This window comes from Lissotriton vulgaris, chromosome 2_1 (assembly GCF_964263255.1).
Source record: "Lissotriton vulgaris chromosome 2_1, aLisVul1.2, whole genome shotgun sequence".
Lineage (NCBI taxonomy): Eukaryota > Metazoa > Chordata > Amphibia > Caudata > Salamandridae > Lissotriton > Lissotriton vulgaris.
In genome coordinates, this window is record NC_141687.1 from 539263405 (window position 1) to 539286676 (window position 23272).

General features: G+C 46.0%; 1 protein-coding gene across 1 annotated transcript in view; it reads right to left on the reverse strand.

The window, feature by feature from the left end:
• LOC147730710 (voltage-gated delayed rectifier potassium channel KCNH8-like) overlaps positions 1 to 23272 on the reverse strand; it is a 1657143-nt gene that overhangs the window by 803067 nt on the left and 830804 nt on the right. Inside the window, exon 3 of the mRNA XM_086955502.1 lies at positions 2836 to 2970. Coding sequence (XP_086811628.1) covers positions 2836 to 2970 — 135 coding nt within the window. The remainder of the gene's footprint in view (positions 1 to 2835; positions 2971 to 23272) is intronic.

Consider the following 23272-nt stretch of genomic DNA (forward strand, 5'->3'; position numbering starts at 1 on the left):
GAGCTAGATTACCAATACCACAGATGAACTGAAAAGGATAAAGAATTTCAGTTTTGTAAACACTTTTAGGAAGAGAAAAAAGCACGGCTTGTTGTCTCGGTTCCTAGGAGCCCAGCTTGCTGTGTAAGTGAAATACCAACAACAGCCGACATTTCAGTGAGGCGGGTTATCGTCTTCTTGTTCAGCAGTCAGCGGGACCTGCTTTTGTGCTTGTCTGCCCATCTTTATGACTTATTGATTATATGATATTTTTATTCGGCAGCTCGTGGGACCCTTGCGGACGCTTGAGATGCAGAAGCTCGGCTAGGCTTGTGAGCTGCTCTGCTGGTGTTTGCACCCGGTGAGTGAACCCAACCAATCCTGCTGTGTCTAGTCAGAGACCAGCCAGTCTATAGAGACAACAGAGATTTCACACATTAGCTTTAATTTAGGCACAGGCATGGATGCTAGCTTCATTGTTAGCTTAGAAATAAAATTACCTGAAAAACACGAGTTTGAATTCCAGCAAATCTGGCTCAGTCCTCCATCCTTCTGAGGCCAGTGAAATGAGTGTCATCAAACTGAGTAGCAGTAACTCCTGTTATTTACTGTGCATGGACCTTACACTATATGAAAACAAGTTATAATTATATGTTTGATTCTGTCCAGTCCCTATATCCCTTCAGAAACGTTGGCCTGTATTGTACTCTATGGTGTCTGGTGTCCTGGCATCTTCTCACAATAGGACGCCTGAGCACCAGTTACGCCAGCGCTCTCGGCCTACTAGCCTGAATCTATCACAGGCAAATGTGTGCGAACCACTGTCCCGCTGGTCTTGTTCGACTCAGACGGTATACTGTATTTTCATTGATTTCAAATCTTCAGTTACCATTCCTACTGAAGATCTTAAAGATACCAATAATCCATCATCTATTTCAACGCTTCATAGTCTTCCTGGCTACTGCTACTCAGGCAGAACCAATCCCAAACCTGCTCTCAAAGCAATGCAAAGGATTTCTGACTCCGTTGGATTAGATACGGCTGCCCGCTTGACATGTCAGACACACTTATACCCAGTGTCCACCCCATTCAGTTGTAGATCCTACAAAAACCAATGGGTTTGGTATGGTAGGAAAAGTTCTGACTTGTTTACAATACCATCTTCAAGGCTGATGTTGGGCGTGAAACAGGGCCCTCTCTCAAATCCTTCGATACGAGATTCCCCTGGACTCTGCCTTGTAACCCATGAGCTTGAACACGTTGCAAGGCCCCCTCACGGTGCCACGGTGGAGTTTAAGGCCTATCAGTTCTCCGTAAGCAAGCTGCACTCATCTCTTACGACTGTCTAGGAGACACTGGATGTGCAACAACTAGCCAACCACCTAAACGCAATCTAAAAATGTATGTCTCCAAACTACTTCCACCGGAATGACACACACACACATGCTGTTTGTTATTGTATCCAAAGCCAATCTTTCAGGGATCAGTGTCCTCTTCTCCAACTGCTGCAAATCCCTAAACAACTGAAACATCTGTCAAATATGCACTTCATAAAACCCTGCAGTTCTTGATTCAGTAATTTATGATTGATGAGTATGCAAACAACTCCATCCACAATACCCTCACAATCCACTTATGCCCTCATTCTCTCCCATCTTGGTTACTACAAACTGTTCTTCATGAACTTCAGGGAATTTGACCTCCAGCTGCCAGTTGATTTCCGAATTGGTAAACCAGGAGCTCAGCACCTACACGCCCACTGGTTCCACTGTGCATCCATCTTATGTTGAACATCATTAACAAGCAGGTGCCTTGTTCATCCAGAAAACCATATAAATTTACCAGCATATTTAACCAAACAATGAATCACATTTTGTAAAACTTTACTTAATTCTGGCTCCATTGTGATGCTGATTATAATGCTCAAAGGCACAGATCACTCAAAGCTGATCCATAAAGTTGTTGCCCTCCTCCCGCGGTACGCTCTGCCACCAGAACAAAAAGGGATTTTAATTACTGTTTCCTTTAGGAATGTAGGAAGAATAATAAATGCCATATTTGCGTAATGGCAGTCAGCTAACCTACCAGCGTCTGTTACACACAGAATTCCATGCACAATACGGCAACCCTATACACAACACACAAAACCAACGTGGGTACGACCAACCACAGCCATGTGAGTATATGTAGATATGATCTTGTATCCATCCAAAATACTGTACAGTGACACCTGCTTAGTAATAGATCTTGGTAAATTGTGAATACGAAGTAATTAGTTAGTGCTAGTTTCTGGTCTGCTCAATTTATGGGAGAATGGTGATATAATTTTAGAGTAAGCATCTGTTGAAAAAAGAGACTTTTACAACCCCAAATTTCCACTGGCGCCTTGAATTTATGTTGAATTCTTTGATAAAAGGCTACTTGGGGTTCTTCAGTACAAACATGATAAGGCAGAATATTTGTTTTTGTGATGTAAATTCCAGCTTCCAAGACCTTCTGTTGTAGAAGCATCTACCAGTTACAATACTGAGATCAGGAAGAGCATTCAAGGCCACGTCTTTGCTGTCCTGTGCATAACTGAGGAATATTCCATTCGTTGAGTTTAATGTAAATCACTTAATGTTCTTACACTTTTTGGAAATCCATATTTCAAACCGCAGTTTATAACTTAGATCTGCAGAAGCTCAGCCCTGCTGATAATCATAGCAGCTTATGGCAGCACTTGGCACTCTACGCTTCACAGGTGTATTTAAGAAAACATACATTACAGTGGTCATTTCACATCTTCTACTCCCAATGTCTTTCAAAGAGTATGGCAGAAAGTGAAAACATCCCCTCTTAGTTCCCTCCTCCTACCTGAGGGCTTGGTGCTTTCCGGAAACTGCTTGTTCTTGGTGTCTGAAATATCCTTGTGCGAAGCCAAAAACAGAACCACTTCTCCCTTCTCGTTCTTTATCGGGACAATGTCCAGAAGACACCAGAAGGAGGCGCCTGTGGGAGACGGAGGATGACAGGTGTCAGACAAGCAGAGCACACGTACGCGCGATGTATGGAATCAACTGCTACTGAGTCCACAGTTAAAGTTTCAATGTTACTTTCAGAGAACAGTCATTTATTCCCATTTACCAAAACTGCTGATCTTGACGAATTAATAAAAAACAATTACACGACAGGTTTGACATTCCAATGCTATGTTTTAAGATGTGAATACAATACATTTTAAACATATGCATATGTATGTGCTAAAAATAAAGGAGCATTGGCAAAGCCAATAGGTCTCCCCCATACAACAGCTATTGGTTTTACCAATGTGTTTTAGCAATGTTGCATACCAGCGTGGCTGCTGTTAAGCATGGCATAGAGTTAGTGGCACAGAGGAGAGTGGGTTAGAGTGGAGAGAGGCAGAGTGGAGCAGCAAAGAGTGGAGTAGAGTAGAGTGGAGGGGTGTAGAGTGGAATAAAGTGTCAAAGAGTGGAGTGTAATGGAGTGGCATAGAGAAGAGTGGAGGGGTGCAGAGTGGAATAAAGTGTCAAAGAGTGGAGTGTAATGGAGTGGCATAGAGTAGAGTGGAGGGGTGTAGAGTGGAATAAAGTGTCAAAGAGTGGAGTGTAATGGAGTGGCATAGAGTAGAGTGGAGGGGTGTAGAGTGGAATAAAGTGTCAAAGAGTGGAGTGTAATGGAGTGGCATAGAGTAGAGTGGAGGGGTGTAGAGTGGAATAAAGTGTCAAAGAGTGGAGTGTAATGGAGTGGCATAGAGTAGAGTGGAGGGGTGTAGAGTGGAATAAAGTGTCGCAGAGTGGAGTGTAATGGAGTGGCATGGAGTAGAGTGGAGGGGTGTAGAGTGGAATAAAGTGTCGCAGAGTGGAGTGTAATGGAGTGGCATGGAGTAGAGTGGAGGGGTGTAGAGTGGAATAAAGTGTCAAAGAGTGGAGTGTAATGGAGTGGCATGGATTAGAGTGGAGGGGTGTAGAGTGGAATAAAGTGTCAAAGAGTGGAGTGTAATGGAGTGGCATGGAGTAGAGTGGAGGGGTGTAGAGTGGAATAAAGTGTCAAAGAGTGGAGTGTAATGGAGTGGCATAGAGTAGAGTGGAGGGGTGTAGAGTGGAATAAAGTGTCAAAGAGTGGAGTGTAATGGAGTGGCATAGAGTAGAGTGGAGGAGTGTAGAGTGGAATAAAGTGTCAAAGAGTGGAGTGTAATGGAGTGGCATAGAGTAGAGTGGAGGGGTGTAGAGTGGAATAAAGTGTCTAAGAGTGGAGTGTAATGGAGTGGCATGGAGTAGAGTGGAGGGGTGTAGAGTGGATTAAAGTGTCGCAGAGTGGAGTGTAATGGAGTGGCATAGAGCGGAGTAGAGTTGTGGAGTGGAGTGGTGAAGAGAGGAGTGGCGAAGAGTTACCTAGAGTGAAGGGATGTAGAGTGCAGTGGCGTATAGTGGCATGGAGTGGAGTAGAGTGTTGCAGAGTAGAGTGGAGTAAAGTATCATAGAGTGAAATAGTGGTGTAGGATGGAGTAAAGGTGAGTGAAATAGAGTGGAGGGCCATAGAGTTCCACAAAACTCTAAATGGCCCCTTTAAACTCAGCATGCAAACTCAGATCACGTTACGTTTATTGGCCTATCACCTACCCAGTGGCTCTAGTAGGAAGACTGAAGGCCTGTTATTTCTATAGTTTATGGAAGATTGGCAACCATCTGCTACAAATATAACTATGTGGCTTGTGTACATATGCTGCCATAACACTTCCAGAAGTGGTGTATTGCCTCACTTTGATATCAAGCAGTGACTGAGGAGTCTTTTTGATCTATTGTGTTACATTTCATACAAGATTACTTCAGCCTAATTTGGTGGGCGATCAGGCTACGTGCTGGCTAAAGCTTGGTCATCAATAACATTTAATGAAGGTTGACTTAAAAGCACAAAGGATTTTACTGAATGACACTTGAATTCCGGTAAAAACAAGCACATCAATTATCTCCGTTGTAACAATTTGCTCAAATCGTGGATCCTCCCTAACTATTCTGTAGAAAATTAATATCACTTTTATTTACAGTGTTTAACAACATTTTGTCACAATTAATATTTAAATTCTAAAGGAAATTAACTCTTGAGAGTTGAAATAAGAAAAACACCCAAGCATTACGCAAATAATACCTTACCAACCATTTACCACCTTTCAAGCCATAGTACAATCCCTTAAACTTTCTTATACTGACCACAACTTCCACATATTTACCTACTGGTAAATGCCTCCTTTGTGGGCAGGTCTCGCAGGATCTATTGGCAAAACCCAGGAAGGGAGTGCCTAACAAGCAGCGCTGGTTTGAAGCTCCCTGCGCGAAAGCACATAGGTCCCTAATGTCAGCCTTGAAGAAAACACCCAGGATAAGGGATGACATTATAAGATTGAGGAAAAACTACAAGCTAGCTATCAAGACTAGACAAGATAACATCAAACGTGAAGCCTGGGAGAGTCTCCTCTCCGTGGCCGTCTTGAAGGATAGCCGGCAATTCTGGGAAATAATTAAACAGCCATTTTTCTCTGACCAAAATAATAAAGTCATGGATTGCGTCATCCCGGACGATAAATGGCTGGACCACTTCAAAAAGGTGTATGGAGACAACGAAACGGCTGGCCAAGCATGTCCCCTGGTGGCCCCGGATGCCGCCCCCATTTTTTTCCTTAAATCAGAGGTGGAGAAAGCTATCTTGGCCACCACCAAGCATAAGGCACTGGGACCAGATGGGGTGCCGGCTGATTTTTTCATACATTCTCCCAAGCTATGCGCGGGGGTCTTGGCCAATGTCTTTACTGCCGTAAATGGCAACCCCATACCCTCCACCTGGTCAATCTCTACCATCGTCCCCATTTTCAAGAAGGGCCAGCGGGACGATCCCGGGTGTTATAGGCCCATATCCCTCTTGGACTCTGCAGTAAAGATCTTAGGCAGAGTCCTTCTGACCAAATTGAGGGATAATGTAGAGAGTTGTGGAGGGCTGGCTGAGATTCAGTATGGGTTTAGAGAGAAGAAGGGAACGGTTGAGCAATGCTCTAACTTACACCTGTTGATCTCAAAATATACGGTGGCCAAGGAGGGGTCCTTGTTCCTAGCATTTATGGACCTCTCCTCGGCCTTCGATTTGGTGAACAGGTCTAAGTTATGGTTGACCCTCCTGAAGATTTATTTTTATTTTATTTTGAAGGTTTTATATAGCGCGAACAAGATCTTTGCAGATATCAGAGCGCTTTACAAGAACACGGGGGTGATAGAGTAATACAATGTAATAGTTGAGGTAGTTAGGTACAAGGTGCTTAGTTACATAGGTAAGTCAAAAACATGAGGTAGGTCATAGGTGAGGTAGTGTCGGTACACGGTGCATAGTCAAACAGTTGCGCCAATAATATAAAGTACAAAAATAAGGAGCATATACTTGCTTAAGCGTGTTTAAAAATTTTGGAGATAGCATAAAGGTGGGCATAGTTGAGGTGGGTGAGTGCAGGATGTATAGTCCCACAGGTGCATCAGTAGTACAAAAGTGGGGATCGTTGAGGTGGTGTAGGTACAGTGTGCAAAGTCAAACAGGTGCATCAACAATATAACAATATACAAGGTCAAACAGGTGCGTCAACAATATAACAATATACAAAGAGGGAACGTATACAATCAAGTAAGTCGATAATACAAGTAATACAAATAGACCAAGGGGGTCAGGCAGGTCTTACAGAGAAGATTCATGAGAAATACAGAATAGTATATCATGTGTATTTAGCCATGAGGATCGCTTTTACTTCTTTCTTAAAAAGTGTGTTGGAGGAGATGAGCCTGGTTTCAGGTGGGAGTGAGTTCCAGATCCTAGGTGCCATTCCTGAAAAGGAACGTTTATAGGTTTTTTCCTTCCGAAATCTTCGAGGCTTCAGCAGAAGATTGTTTGTGCTTCTAGTAGTTCTAGAGCCATACGAAATTGTCAGCTTTTGAGTAAGGTAGGCGGGTGAGTTCATGTAAACAGCCTTGTGTGTCATGCAGGCGATTTTCAGATGTATTCTGGCTTCAAAAGGTAGCCAGTTCAGGTATTTAAAGTCAGGGGAAATATGCGAGTGTTTTTTTGAGCCAGTGATGAGTCTTGCTGCAGCGTTAAGGGACGCTCTTAGGGGTGCCGTTGTAGTTAGGGGGAGCCCGCAGAGGGTGGTGCTACCATATTCTATGTGCGAGATGACTATAGATTGTACTGCAGTTTGGAAGTCTTTGGCAGAAGGAAGGGTTTAAGTTTTCTCAAGGTGTTGATGTGGAAGTTCGCTCCTTTGGTTGCCTTGCTGATGTGCTGCTGCATGTTGAGATTGGCGTCAAGTGTTATGCCTAAAGATTTTGCTGAGTCTACGACGATAGGTTGTACATTTAGAGCCGTTAAGTGCTTAAGCCATGTTTGAGCCGTGGAGATTTTTGCGGGAGGTGCGATCAGGAGGAACTCAGTCTTTAGCGCATTGAGTTTGAGGTGATTCTCGGCAAGCCAGGATTGGGTGTTTCTGATCGTGGTGTTCAGAAGCATGATGTCCTTGGGAGATTGTATTTTGAGATAAAGTTGGGTGTCGTCGGCATACATGTGAAAGTGAACATTGGATGTCTGTAGCAAAGTAGTGAGAGGTTCCATAACTAGGTTGAACAGTGTTGGGGAGAGGGAGGATCCTTGAGGGACGCCTAGCGATACCGGTACCGGAGAGGACAACAGGTTGTTACTTTTGAATCTTTGTGACCGGTTGTGTAGAAAGGAGGTGAACCACTTGAGAACAGTCCCAGATATGCCCATTCTTATGTTTAACAGTTTGAGTAAGTTCTCATGTTTAACTGTATCGAATGCTGAGGAGAGATCCAGAAGGATGAGGAGGCAGGTATCGTTTTGGTCTAGGATTTGGAGGGCGTCGTCCACTATGTGAGTCATGGCAGTTTCGGTACTGTGCCCTGCTCGGAAGCCTGACTGATGAGCGTTGAGGAGATCAAACTTATCTATGTGTTTAGTCAGTTGTAGCTGTACGCATTTTTCCAACAGTTTAGCGAGGGTGGTAATATTTGTAATAGGGCGGTAATTGTTTAGATCAGTGGGGTCTGCTGTTGTTTTTTTTAGTAGCGGTGTGACTTGCCCGACTTTGAGGGCGTTGGGGATGGATCCTTGTTGAAGAGAGCTATTGATAATCTTAGTCCAGAGTGGGAGGAGCAAAGGGGTAAAGTCTTTTACAGCGTTAGCAGGAAGGGGGTCAGTGAGGTGATTGGATGGTTTCAGGGTGCTGAGCAATCTGCCAATTTCTTCTTCGGAGTAGGTGCCAAAGGACGACCAAGTAGCATTGTTCTTTGGTTCAGGCACTGCTGTGTGTCGGGGGTTGGAGTAAAGGATTGCGTCATTGAGGAGATCGCTTCTTATGTTGTCAGTTTTTTGGATAAAGAAGGCAGAGAAGTCTTCGCAGGAAGGTGTAACGCCCATGGTGCTGAGTGTCTGGGGTTGTTCTTTGGATTGTGTTCTGATTAACTCAAACAATTTTCTTGGGCGGTTTTTTGCTTGGGCGGGCTGGAGGCTGAATAAATCTCTTTTTGAGCGTTTTATTTTCCTGAAGTAGGTGTTTCTCTGTTTCTTTAGACTTTTTAGGTGCACTGCAGAAGGGGCTGACCTCCAAGCGCGCTCTGCCATTCGCATGGCCCGTCTATCCTCATTGAGGCACCCGTCATACCATGGGTTGGAAATCTTGGACGAGACTCTTTTCAGTTGCATGGGTGCCGCCTCATTGATTATTGTGGACATAGCATTGAGATAGTGGTCAGTCAGGAGTTGAACGTCCGTAGCGCCGGAAGGGGGAAGTAGGAGATTGCAGCTGTTAGGCGGTAAGGAGTTTGGGTTGAGTTTCTTCATGTCTCTTTTCCAAACTTTGGGCTTAGAGGGTTGAACTGGGTTAAATTTAATTTTTTCATTGATGAGGAAGGAGACAATATGATGATCTGACCAGTCACAAGGTTGGATTGACTCAAGTTGAATAGCGTCCTCTTTGGAGATGATAAGGTCAAGGGTAGAACCTCTCATGGGTCGGGCTATTGCATATTTGGTTGAGATCAAGTGCGTTGAGGAAGCTTTTGAGGCTGTTTACCACTGTGTCACTGCTGTCATTTCAGTGGAGATTGTAGTCGCCAAGGAAAATTTGGGTGTTCTGCCGTCCTGAGTTGGCTGAAATTGTATCCATGAGTTGTTGGACGAAGGAGAGCTTGTCCCCAGGTGGGTGGTTTATAATGTGTAGTGAGCATACCGGTTTGCTTTCGCTGATGACATCAAGGCAGAAGTATTCACAGGAAGTAAGAGAGGGGGCGGACGCTTTAGAGACTGAGAGGTTGCTTCTGTAGATACAGGCAATTCCACCACCTGTCTTTTTGGTCCTGTCAAGTCTAATGATACAGTAGTTGGGGGGGACTAGGATATCCAAGATAGGTGTAGAGGAATCAGACAGCCATGTTTCAGTCAGAATGACTAGATCCGGTTCCAGAGACATGATGAGGTCGGCGACCTACGCGGAATGTCTTTGGGCCGATCTGCAGTTGAGAAGTATGCATTTAAGGCTAGGGGTGCAAAGGGTGGAGGACGGTTCTATAGTGAGGGGTACATTAGTGAGGTTGTTGGGGACGGCGCCTCTGTTGTTATCCTTTAGGTGCCTGAGGGGGTTAGAGATAATCGTTGGGATGGACATGTGGTTGGTGGCTAGTCGATTTTGGGGAGCCGGGATGTAAGAGTGGAGAAGGGTGTGTACGTCATGGTCTGAAATTGTGTTGGTAGTGCGTCTGGGGCGATTGGTGGTATTGCGAGAGGGGGTAGAGGTCCAGTGTGGGGAGAGTTGTGTGATAAGGCGAGTAGGAGGTGCGGAGGAAGTGTTTTTAGGTGTAGAGGGAGTATTACGCTTGCTGGTAATGTGATTGCGATTGGTATTGCGATTGGTGGTATTGCGAGGGGGGATAGAGGTCCGGTGTGTGGAGTGTTGTGTGGTAGGGCGAGTAGGTGGTGAGGGGGATGTGTTATTAGGTGTAACGGTGGTGGTGGGAGGGGGGTGTCTGGGGTATGTGATGAGCAACTCTTTGATGGAGTGTGGTTCTTCTTTCATTTGGAGGAGGGTGGACATAATCATGTCCAGCGTGGTGATGGGCGCGGGGTTGGGGGGGGTACTGGCGGTGAACAGGCGAATAGGTTGCTGGAGACTGTGGGGAATCGGGGTGGAGAGGTGGAGCTGGTGAAGGGGTTGGATGTGTTAGCGAGAGGATAGGTGTTAGGGTTGGTGTTGGCGTTATTGGGAAGGGCATCGTTGCTAGGGGGGAAGGGTAAATGGGGGCGATGTGGAGGCTGGCTGTTGTGGGGGAGGAGGTGGGATAGTGGGGAGTGAGCGAGGGGGGTGAAAGGTTGAAGGAGGGGTGCAGGCTAGGCGTGACGGGAGTGCTAAGTGTGGGGGGGGAGATAGGCGGAGAGAGAGTCATGTTGTGTGGGGTGCCGTTGGGGGAGGAGGGGTATTTTGAGAAGATTGGTGTGGAGGACGGGACGGGAGTGCAAAGTGTGGGGGGGATATGGGAAGATGAGCGGAGGTACGAGGGTTGGTAGGGGGGATGGGGGAGCGGGTGGTGTATGAGGGGGCAAGATCTATGTCTGTGATTGAGGGACGGGGAGGGGTAGCTGCAACGGGTGGGTAATTGACTGTGGTGCTGGGTGTGAAGGTGAGGTGAGTGTCGTTTATTTATTTATTTATTTGCATACTTATAACGCGCTGGGAATCGACTCCCTGAGGAGTATCTCCGCGCCTTTAGCAGCATCTGAGACCAAAGCAGGCTCTATCTTAAAGTTAAGTATTGCCTAAACGGAACTAGTAGTTGAACAGAAAAGTTTTTAATTTTTTCCTAAAAGGAAAATGTTCCTTACAGACTCTAATGTCGTAAGGAAGATCGTTCCAGAGCTTTGGTCCTGCTACGGACAGAGCCCTTCCTCCTTGTCTGGTCTTCCAGAACCTGGGGACACATAACAACTCTTGATCACCAGATCTCAGAGTTCTCGAGGGGATGTAAGGAACAAATTTTTTAGTTAGATAGTCAGGACCTTTACCAGTGAGGCATTTATGGATGATGCAGCACGTTTTAAACAACACCCTCTGTTTCACAGTAAGCCAATGCAGTTGATTCAGCAATGGTTTTGAGGGTGTACGTGCTGGGGCATTCAGAACCAAGCGTGCTGCCGTGTTCTGCACGACTTGGAGTTTGTTAATGATGCCCTCATTGGCGGCTAACAGCAAACCATTACAATAGTCCAGTCTGCTCAACACAAGCGACTGAACTAGAGTTTTCCTGGTGGTATCAGGTAACAGGGGGAAAACCCTTCAGAGAAGACCAATAACATGGAAGCAGGAGCCTACCACTTGATTAGTATGATGTTTAAGGGCGAGCTCCTGATCCAGTTTGACTCCTAGATCTTTCACTACCCCTTTGGGCACAGGGACTGGGCCTAGGTCTTGAGGCCACCAGTCAGGAGTCCACAATCGTTTGGCTTCTCCAAAAAGCATCACCTCAGTCTTTGAGACGTTACACTGAAGGAAGTTTGCTGCCATCCAATGAGCCACCTCTTTCATCCCCCGGGCAAAGGAGTTACGCACCTCAGGAGTCATGATTTTGAAGGGGAAGAGGAGTTGAGTATCGTCTGCATACGATACAGGGATAAACCCGTGGGATCTCATGATGTTAGCTAGGGGTGCCACATAGATGTTAAAAAGCGTTGGGCTCAAGCAGGAGCCCTGCGGCACCCCCTTAGAGATCTCCACCTCCTCTGACTGGTATGGGCCCAGTATGACTCTCTGAGTGCGCTTGGTGAAGAAGCTCCTTAGCCAGGCCAGCGCCTTGCCTCCCAGACCGATGTTAATGAGTCTGGAGGTCATGATGTCATGTGACACAGTGTCAAACGCCGCTGACAGATCTAAAAGCACCAGGATAACGGAATAACCCTTATCCTGTAGCATATGGAGATCATCAGCGACGGACAGCAAGGCGGTCTCAGTGCTGTGCCTGCGCCTGAACCCCGATTGAGAAGGGTCAAGTCCCCCCGCACTTTCTAAATATTTAGATAAGTGCCGATTTACAAACTTCTCAGTAAGCTTCCCTAGAAAAGGGAGGAGGGAGATGGGTCTCAGGTTTGTCAGATCGGTCCAGGGAATGGAATTATTCTTACGTAGAGGTCTGACCAAAGCCTGCTTCCAGCCTTGGGGAACTTCCCCTGTACTCAGAGAAAGATTGAGTACTTGCTGAATTCCTGCACCCAGCTCATCGCTAAGAAGAGCCATAACCTGGTGCTGAGCTGGGTTAGGAGAGTTAAGGGTGGGTGCTGTGACGTCAGGGGAGGTAGGACAGGAGGTGATATGCGTGTAAGTCCGAGGGTTGGAAAGGTGCTCTTTGAGAGTGGGGAACAGGTTGTAAAGTAGTTCCAGGCTCCTGTCTGTCGCTTGAATTAGGACAATCCTGTTATTGTAAATAGTGATGGTGGTTCTGCCTCGGAAGAGTTGGGATGGTGTGATGAAGAGTGTTAGGCCATGGGCGGATTTCCTGGTGGTGGAGACGGTGAGTAGGGTGAGGAACGCTTTTTTCCATTGAGCTCTGCGTGTGGTGTGCAAAATGATGTCGGTGTTCAAGGGTCCATTGACCGATGAGAAGTAGGTGTCGGCAAAGGGTGTTTCTGGGTGGGACCTAAGGAAGTCGTGTTTAAAGCGTTTAGCAGCTTTTTTGGTGAGCACGGATGGGTAGTTGATTTTATATGTGTGCTTGCCGATGGGATCCATGTTGGTATGGCAGCAAAGGTAGTGCGGGAGGGTGAACAATAATGATATGCAGGAGCAAGATGCAAATGCAAACACAACAGGTTACATGGATCAGAAATGGCACTAGCGGGCAAAAATGACACTAGTGAGACGACCAGCATATAAAAGGTAGCAATCAGTGCATTACAGGAGAGAAAAGTGAAGTGAGTGCAGGTTGCATAAATGTGCTGAATGCAAGATACAGATGCCAACACCAGGTTACGCAGATCAAAAATGACCCTAGGGAGCAAAAGTGACACTAGTGAGCGACCACAATATATGAGGTAGCAGTCGGTAAATTACAGGAGAGAGAAGTGGAAAATGGGTGCAGGTTGCAGAATTGTGCAGAGTAGTACAGAGTACAATTGGAGGAATAGTTCTGATAAAATATACAATATATATATATGAGGTAGCAGTCGGTAAATTACAGGAGAGAAAAGTGAAATAATGGGTGCAGGTTGCAGAATTGTGCAGAGTAGTGCAGAGTACAATTGGAGGAATAGTTCTGTTAAAATATAAACTTAAAAATAATATATAAAAAATATAAAAAATATAAAGCAGAATACAAATGCAAGCAGTCAGTTACATGACACAGATAGGTGTGTATCAAAGTACAGTACAGTAGTTGGGCTTAGTCTAAAGTGGTGAGTTCTTAGTGTCAGTTCAGATAGTGAATTAATTAATAGCCCAGCAACAATGACTAGTCCAAGATGGCGACCCGAGCGAGAGACTGAACAAAAATGGCCGCCACATAGGGGGGAAGGAGACATTTGTCCTCTGTTTATTGTGATTGCTTTGTGAGCAGGGAGGGCAGTTTCACTTTCATGCTGTGAGGGAGTCTTATCTTGAAGGAGCCTCGTGGGCACAGTAGGTGATTTATTGCCTTAGTTTTTAGTTTTTAGACCCCCGCCATTTTGAGCAATGGAGTTTTGAAAATGAGAATTAGGTGAAAGATTTGCGTGCAATTCCCTTCCGAGTCGTCCCTGCCGCTGCTCAAGTAGTTTCGCGTGCAGAATGCAGAGAGTGAAAAATCGGCATGATTATTTAGAGTGATAGCTATACGTGCAGTTACCTTCCGAGGCTTCACTGACGTTGCTGCCCTGAACAGGCACCTCCAAAGTTGCGTAATGGTTGCCTAACACACATAAACAGACAGGGTACACCGGAGCCTCTCCCAATGCCAATTGCTCCGTTCTCGCCGATCCACTGGGAGGGGGGAGAGGGGGGGGAAGCCTCCCGCCTGAACTCTGCCTAAAAACACACAGATAGGGCACACCGGAACCGCTCCAGCTGCCCAATTAACCCGAGCTCTTTGATCCACTGGGAGGGGGGGAGGGGGGAAGCCTCCCGCCGGAACGCTGCCGCAGACAGGGCACTCCGGAGCCGCTTAAATGCCCATTGCTCCCTTCTCGTTGCTCCACAGCCTCCCGCCTGAAACGGTGCCCAACACACACAACCAGGGCACACAAGAGCCGTTCTGGGTGCCGAATGCACCAATCTCGTTGATCCACTGGGAGGGGGGGGGGAGCCTCCCGCCGGCACGCCCTCTATCACCCGCTCCGGTTCTGTTAGCGCCCACTCCCGTCCACTTGTCACCCGCCCCGGCGGCTTCAGTGACACTGATCACTTGCCGGCAGTGATTACAGGCAAGCAGGCCACCTCCACACTCAAGGGGGCACTGGGATGCAGTCGTCTGTCAGGAGCCTCCCAGGCATCCTCATCATCGTTCCGGTCTCAGTACCGGTGCAAGCGTGGTGATCTTCAGGCGGGTCGGGTACAGGCGATGGTGATCTTCAGGCGGGTCGGATTCTCAACTCGGCTCAATTCCAGCCATCCTGGGTTCCGCCGAGGCTGCTGGGGTCCCAGCCGTCACTGTTGCAGGTCCGTGTTTTACGGCGATATTCCAGTTACTCTTAAACCCGTTACTTGAGTTCAATGCAGTTACTTGTTACGGTCCGGTTGCTCGTTTTTCTCGCCGGCGGTGGTGCGTGCTATCAGGGATAATTCCAGGAAAGGGATCCCCAGCACTAGGAGCTCCGGACCAGAGTTCCTACCAGGCGGCCATCTTGCACGGCCTTTTGCCGTGCAAGATGGCCGCCTGGTAGGAGCTGTGATGGGGATAGATGAGGCTGTGGTCAAGTTCATGGCGTCTCTTCATCAAGAGCTTTTTGCCGCTGTGAGAGTCACTAATGAAGGAAGGTGTACGTCCCGCTTTAAGTCCATGCAGGGAGTTAGGCAGGGCTGTATATTAGCCCCTTTGCTTTTCACCATTTACATTAATGGCTTGGGCGCCTACCTGGAGGAGGTTGAGGGTGATGTTCCGCGTGCAGGAGCAGTTAAGATCCCGGCGCTCCTGTACGTGGACGAGCTGTGCTGATTGCCCGCACTGGCGTCTGCCTGCAACGCCTCCTGGATGCTTTTGGCACATTCATGGACCAGCTGGACTTAAAAATAAACACAAATAAGTCCCATACTATGGTTGTGGGGCGACATAGTAGCAAGCGGAAAACTAAAATCTTTGAATGTAAGGGTGAGGTCGTCTCCAGAGTCTCCACGTTCCCCTACCTGAGGGTTCTTTTCAATCAGAGAGGATCTTGGGGACCTCAGGTCAGGGCAAAGAGGCTGGCGTTGACTAGATCATCGGCAGCCCTCATGGGCTTCGCGGGCAGGCTAGGCGATTGGCCTATGGAAGCCCTGCTGAAGATTTATAAAAGTAAATCAGTTGCCTTGGCTTCATATGGTTCACCCCTTTGGGGTTATGTAAACTTGGAACCAATTCAGAAAGCAGAAAAAAGATTTATACGGACCCTCCTGTCTGTCCCTCAGTCTACACCGACTTTTTCCATACATATGGAGGTGGGCTTAGATTTCCTCACTGACGGGCTGAACATGGCACCCCTGATCTTCGGGTTAAAGACCTCGCTCAATGAAGATCTGCCCCTCAACCATAAGATCATGGCTGATGTCTTGTCTTTGATCCCCTTTAAAAGGGTGCCATGGTTGGCCTATTTGATGAAGGCGTTTTCAGACTTGGGACGACCAGAGCTCTTCACATCCCCTCGTGACATTAAGACCCAGGATATCGACCTGATTAAGAAGCAATTCATGGGTAGGGCAAGAGCATGTCGTGAGGAAAGGGAACTAGTGAAACCAGCAGTGAGGAGACACTATCTGCTTGTAAATTCATTTTCACTAGCACTTTATCTTGGTTTAGTTACCATCCCATTTCATAGGTTTCTCCTGACTAAGTTTAGGTTCAATTTGTTACATTTTTATTTGGGCAATTTTAAAACGTGGGAAAAACCTGAATTAGTCCCCCCCCCCCTGTTGTTGTGATCACTTTTCTACCCAAGATGCCATGCACTTTGTTATGTTTTGTGGGCTTTATTTAGAGCCAAGAAAAAAATATCTGTTACCCGTTTTAAAGGAGGCTGGCTTCACACAAGTGAGACCAGCCCTGCTCTACCTACAATCATTGAACAACATATTTATTACATTCTGTATGGCTAATTTCTTGGTGGCAGCAGTTAGAACAAAAAATATATATATATCAGAATAATGGGCTACTTTAAAACTGCGTGAATTATTGCACTTGATCCTGGCTTAAAACTATATGAACTAAAATTGACCTTTTTATTAATCCTATGTATGCTCTGATTTGTATGATATTGTAAATAGTTTTTATATTTTAAAGTGTATGAAATGTTTTTATTTCTTTGTATGATTTTTAATTAAATCGAATAAAGATATTTTGACTGACTGACTGACTGATGTCAAGCAGTGACTGAGGAGTCCTTTTGATCTATTGTTTTACATTTCATACAAGATTACTTCAGCCCAATTTGGTGGGCGATCAAGCTACGTGCTGGCTAAAGCTTGGTCATCAATAACATTTAATGAAGGTTGACTTAAAACCACACAGGATTTTACTGAAACAGTGTTTAACAACATTTTGTCACAATTAATATTTAAATTCTAAAGGAAATTAACTCTTGTGAGTTGAAATAAGAAAAACACCCAAGCATTACGCAAATAATACCTTACCAACCATTTACCACCTTTCAAGCCATAGTACAATCCCTTAAACTTTCTTATACTGACCACAACTTCAGCATATTTACCTACTGGTAAATGCCTCCTTAAATCCATCAACCAGATTGCAGCATGCCTTGAAACAGGAAATGAAACACTCGCCTACATATAACCTCCCTCCAGTGCCCACCACTCCAAGTTTCCTTACTTTATGTCCTGCATTTATACCCGAGAAGTTGATAAAAAAAAGCTAAATAAATTCTGGAAAAATTCAAACAAGCTTGTAGTGAGTGATGTCGCTCATGTTAAAAATGCTGCTGAGCTTGTAAATAGATGGGAACAAGGAACTTCATTCATAATTTGAGTAAAGAGTACAAAATAGATTAAATTATACTGTTTTGGAAATGTACAAGGCAGGAGAGCTCACACAACATATAGAAAATCCATGTTACAGACCAATTTTTGTATAAAAAGGGCGTAACAATAAGTAAAAGTGAGAAACTCTGGGATCTCAAAATATGCTCTTATTCTTCTAAAACTGGTATAAAGGAATGACAATTAACAGACACGTAGCAGCTTAGGCAGATTCTACAAAACAGTTTTTCCTTAAAATCCTTCGTCACAATCATTGCATCTATTTGAAGAAGCAGTGCGTATCCAAATAAATCAGGCAGTCCAGAGTTGGAAGGAGGGTTCAAAGTAAGAGTGGTCCATTCCCAAAGCCACACCGTCTCAACTGGTGATTACATGAATTACAGAAAGATGTCCCCAGAAATATGGTACTGTTAGACCTGGCATCCTTGGTGTGGTTTTCTCCTAATTTCTTTGCCGTCAACCCTCCTGTTTGCCTACTTAACTTTTTCTGGCTATAGGACTTTACACACTTTACCACCGCGTTACCTCTTGTTTCCCGACTTCGTTATTGCTGGCTTTAGGACTCTGCACACTTTACCACTCTCTCCATAAAAACTGGGAGAATGACTTACACCGACTTGAACTATCAGTAAAGTACACTCAACTTTATTGCTCGATTATTAAAACCGTTGCAATGTGTTACAAATAAATAAAATAACCTTATATCCAAAGTTACGTATTTGAAAAAAGGTAATATTTTATCATATACTTGCATAAAAAAGCAGGACAAATCAATAATAAAGTGCAGTAAATTTGGCTAAAATGCTTAAAATAGCCTCATGCTGTAAACATTAAAAGCAAGTATGAGTAAAGTGCTATGACTAAGATAATTTAAAAGTGTTGCCTTTGTCACTGCAGCAAGGGTTTGTGCTCTGTCTAGATGTCTAAACGCCCTAACCTGATGGTATCAGCCAGTATCTAAAAACACTTTCAGAAAAGAGTGCATTCAGAATAAAGTGAATTCAGAGGCCCAGTACCAGGCATGTTAATAGCCTAATCACCTCCCAGACCTTCAGCTGCATAATCCGAGGCCTCAACCTTTTTTGAAAACCGATGAATAAAGCACAGTTTAGAATGGTATTGAATGGATCAAAGCAGGCCAGCTCCACTTTCTTGCAGAACATTGTGCCTCCGGAAACCCACCTACTTCATAACAACTCTCTCCCGCCCAGGGGCGGCTGGTGACATTTGAAAGTGGTGGGCGTAAATACTGCACTGTGGCGAGCGCGCGCAGCGTGCGAAGCCCAACCACCTATGGGGGATTCAGGGTTCTCCCACGAGAACATTTTGAAAAAATAGTGGGCACATGGTGCATTCTTAAGCACCCTGAACTCACACAGGCATACTGCTCACTCTGCGCTTACACAGACATCACCAACCCTGCACTGTCACAGACATCACTCACCGTGGACTCACACAGGCACACTGCTCACCCTGCGCTCACACAGACATCACCGACCCTGCACTGTCACAGACATCACTCACACAGGCACACTGCTGACCCTGCGCTCACACAGACATCACTCACCCAGGACTCACACAGGCACACTGCTCACCCTATACTCACACAGACATCACTCACCCAGGACTCACACAGGCACACTGCTCACCCTATACTCACACAGACAATACTCACTCAGGACTCAATTTTCTTCATTCTCCCTTGCTCTTTAAAATGGTGGTGCCTGTGCATACATTAGTGCAGACGCAGTGTGTCAAGTTTGGCCACCCTAACTACGCAGCCTCCTTTCAGCTGCTTGGCAAGCTTGGGAGCGGCCTGACGCAACAGAAGGCCTATTTACGCCAGCCACCACTGGCGAGTCAGACTATGATATCACCAAATCCATACAATGCTCATCCTTTAGCGATGCCACAGTCTGCTCAACATCTCGGCATTTTGCTCAAGTTGCCACTCCACACTGTTAGTGAGGCCTGTCTGCATGAAAGGCTGGAGCCAGTAGGTTTCCATATTGAAAACTTAATGCAATGCTTCATAAAAGCAACAGGAGCAAAACTCTACTAAAGCACTGCCGCATGGCAAAATGAACAATGCACACATACTGAACTGAAAACTGGCTAGCCCATCAACATACATACAATAGTGATGAGCAAAAAACACGGAGCATGTATATGTTTCACTTCTTAACAATCATTGTTGCTTAGATTTAGGTGGCCCTTTGTCCAATAATTGGTAATTGTCTGTCCACGGTTACACAACGTTGTGTTTCATCTATCCCTTAAAGAGAATATTATTCATAATGTGTATAAAACCGTTCAAATGGATGGTGATGTTTACGTCAGAGTGGATGACGTAGGACTGCTAGGGTTCGAACCTGGGATTGCACGGCTTAACCCATGGAACTATCCTACCGGTTGGAAGTAATCTAGAATAGACACTCTCGCTCTGTTCTGCTACTGATGACAATTGTTTGACATGCATCAACTTTAAGGTTGGAAACAGAGCAATGATGTTATAGCTCTATACATTATCTATGTGAAGAGGTCAAGAGATGAGCGCATGAACACTTTAACAAACTGACAAATCAATGCAGTACTCGCGAAGGGGGGTGGCGGGGGGGTTGCGGGGGTCACAGTGGGGGGTGCGCCAAGGGAGATAACATTAAGAAAACTTACCTGACCGCCTCTGCTCCTGGTCCGCGTTGACGCCTCATCTCCAAAAAGGAACCGGAACAGGAACAGCAGCACTGAGTGGCAACCCCTAAGCCAATCTGCAGCGCCAGTGCACAGTTAATCCTCGCCCGCAGTACGCCCATTAGGAGACCTAATGGGCATGCGCTAACAAGTTTAAACACAAGTGCGCATGTGTGGGCACGGTGCGAAAATTCGCCCTCCATCCCCACTCATGCGCACTTGTGTTGTGCTGCTGCCCCCATGTCTGACAATGCATGTCAGTCAACATGACGCGCGGTCTGACGTCATGCTGGCTGGCATGCATTGTCAGTTCTCCCTCGGCGTTGGTCTTTGAACTTAAGTAAACTATTCAGTTTACTTAAGTTCAGAAACGTCGGAGCTGCGGGCGTCTGCGGGCGGGGGGGCTACGCCCCCACGCCCTAATGGACGCACCGCGCCTGCTTCCGCCTTACAAAAGGGTGGGGCACAAGCACAGTACATGTATTATGCCCTCTTTTTGCTGTTTACAGAGCTGACACTGTGCCTGTTCCTCGCTCTTTTCCAGGCTGGATAATAAATTGGGGAGGGAATTACCGCCATTCTTAGTTTCATAAACTGTACCTTTGACCAGTCATTGTAAAGTTTCCTTAAGAAGCACTGTGGTTTTCAGATATTTAAAGATGTGAACGTCATCCAGCCATTTTTACGTCGAGAGAGGCAGGCCTTGTCCTTTATTAGTGAAAACTCGTGTGAGTTTATTTTTGCCACCATTTTGAATTCCTGATGGTTAAGTCCCAAACTAAACAGGCCAGACTTGCTTGAAAAGCTATCATTAACATTTCCAGCACAGTCCCTGAAATTCACGAAGTCTGGTGAATAATGCCCCCCTGTCCCCGATTGTGATAGCCAGGAGTAAGAAGCAGGCAGACAGAAGCAGGACAGCACAAGGACTAAGCAGATACAGGTGCCCGGAATAGAGACAACAGGAGCAAAGGACCTACTGATTATAGAATTAAACCAACAGGACATCACTGCTGCGTTTATGCGGTGGACCACAAGCCAAATGAAAGAGATTGTATGAATCTATAACTTGAACTTCTGAAATAGTGGGTATTATCAGAAAAGTACTAATGTATAGTGCTGGTCATCTTTGGTCCAGAAGGCCCAGTAGCTATCTTGGGGTGGGATGAAGCAGAAATGACGTGCATCCCTGATGTGCATGTAATTTGCACCATATGGTTAAGGTCCTTGCGGATCACAGGTGATCTCTGCGCATATTTTAAAAATGTCTACATTAAAAAATATACTAAAGCAAGGTGTCTGCTTGTTATATAGAAATTTGCAGGACATGCAATTTCCGTCCATTTCAATATAAAAAACAATCTATGAATTCTAATAGGGAAAATTTAGATACCGATTTATCAGATAGAGGTCACTTTATGGTGCCCTCATCTTCCTGGATTGAATATGGCTTTGTTTAAGTGGAACTTTAATTAAAACTGTGCTAATAGAGGCAACAGAGCAATTTTAAATATAGCTAATTAAATCTGTTGTTACCTCTCGGTGTTGTTACCTCTCGGTTAAATACATCAGAGCTAGTTAGGAGTTCAGTAGGTCTAGGATAAAGATATGAATATATTAACTGGTTCGTGTCTTTGTTTTAGTCCATATGTGTTAAAATATTCAATAATTGTTGAAACTTAATTCCGCTTTACATTCGTCTACTTTTAACTTTACCTCTGTCAAAAAACTTGACAGCTTGGCTTTCCCAGCAGGACTGAGCTATCTCCTTCCCTCAGTAATTTGCCTTCTATAGCGCCACGGTGCTCTTTAGAGGGTAGCAGTCGTACTTCATAAAAATCCAAATAAATAAATTACAATACTGATGTTAACGTTGTACTTTCCAATTTTGGAGAATGCAGTGATATATGTCGGCCTGTCTGCCTTGAACGTGCTGTACGTTTCTAAATATCAGCCTGCAAATGCTCAACACAGAATAATCCTAAGGCCAGGGTTGCCTGAACTCATCAAAATGAAGATAAGAAAATGCTTGAGAAACCCCTGTCCGTCTGTGATACCAAGATTATGGAACTCCCTGTTCGTACTCGACCCCGGAGGCTGCAGGAGAGACCTAAAGGCTCAAAACCCTATCTCCTCACTTTATCCTGTTGCCATATACCTCACCCAGATGCATACAACGTTATATAGTGTGCCAATAGAACTGCACTGCTCCATTAATACATTACAATGTACTGTGTGCGATGTGATATAATGCAATGCTCTCCTGAAGCAAGGATCAGACAAAACAAATATCATAAACACTAAGGGCTTAATTAAAGGTTTGGCAGTCCATAGGACCGTCAAACTCGCAATGGAGGTGCGGTGGCGGTTGGGGACTGCCACATCATAGTAGTTGCATCGGTACACCTCGGCCCAAAACCTCTCCCACCAAATGATACACAGACAAGTAAGTTGGGATGAAGAAGTTGCAGGTTTATTTGTGGTACAAATAACAGAATGGGTTAACTGACAGGCGACCCCCCTACACCCCGCAACCCCTTGCTGCAGGGCGCCTGAAGTTGAGCCAAAGAAGCGGACACCAGCGGCCATAGCCCGGTGTGGTACTTGGGAGGAAATCCTCCCACCGGCAGACCTATCGTCCACCTGCCCCACCCTTCGGACAAGGGAGAGTCAACTCACACCTTGCCCAGCCAGGCGGGGCGTTATCGGCAAGCCCCCGGTTGCTCAGGCTTACAACCGCCCTAAGGACTAACGGGGCGCCGTCAGAACCAAGTCCCCAAGAAGGGCCCCTTGGATTAAGTATGACTCAGCACGGTGCGTTTCGCACTGGGGCTTCAGGTCCTGTTCCTGCGCCTGTCCTGTATGGGGATCGCCTTGTAACTCCTCCTGCAACCTAGAAAAATATAAATACATCGTTAATATTCCCCCCTCCCCACTTCCCCCCTTTCATCGGGTGAGCGGCAGAGAGGGGAGCTGAGAAGCGCGGGCCTCGCGTCCGACGGGGGGGGATAGAGAGGGGGGCTGGGAGCCTAGGGACCCTAAAGCTGGCGAGGAGCAGCCTAGGCACGACCGACTAGTGAGGGTGGGCAGCAGCAAAGAGGGCGCCAGGAGGGAGGGGCTCCCCTATATCTTGTCCCAAAAGGGGACGGCCTTCCCTTAGTTGACCCCGCCCCCCACCTCCCTCCACTGGAATGGCCGATTGGTTCCCCACGCCCTACTACGGGGTCTGCCCTCCAATGGGGTCCCTTGCAGGGACCACGGGCATCCTGCAATGGTCCGACCACCGTATTACAACTACGGTGGTCAGACCGACAGTCGGACTGCCACAACCGCCAAGGATCCATGATCTCTGGTGGT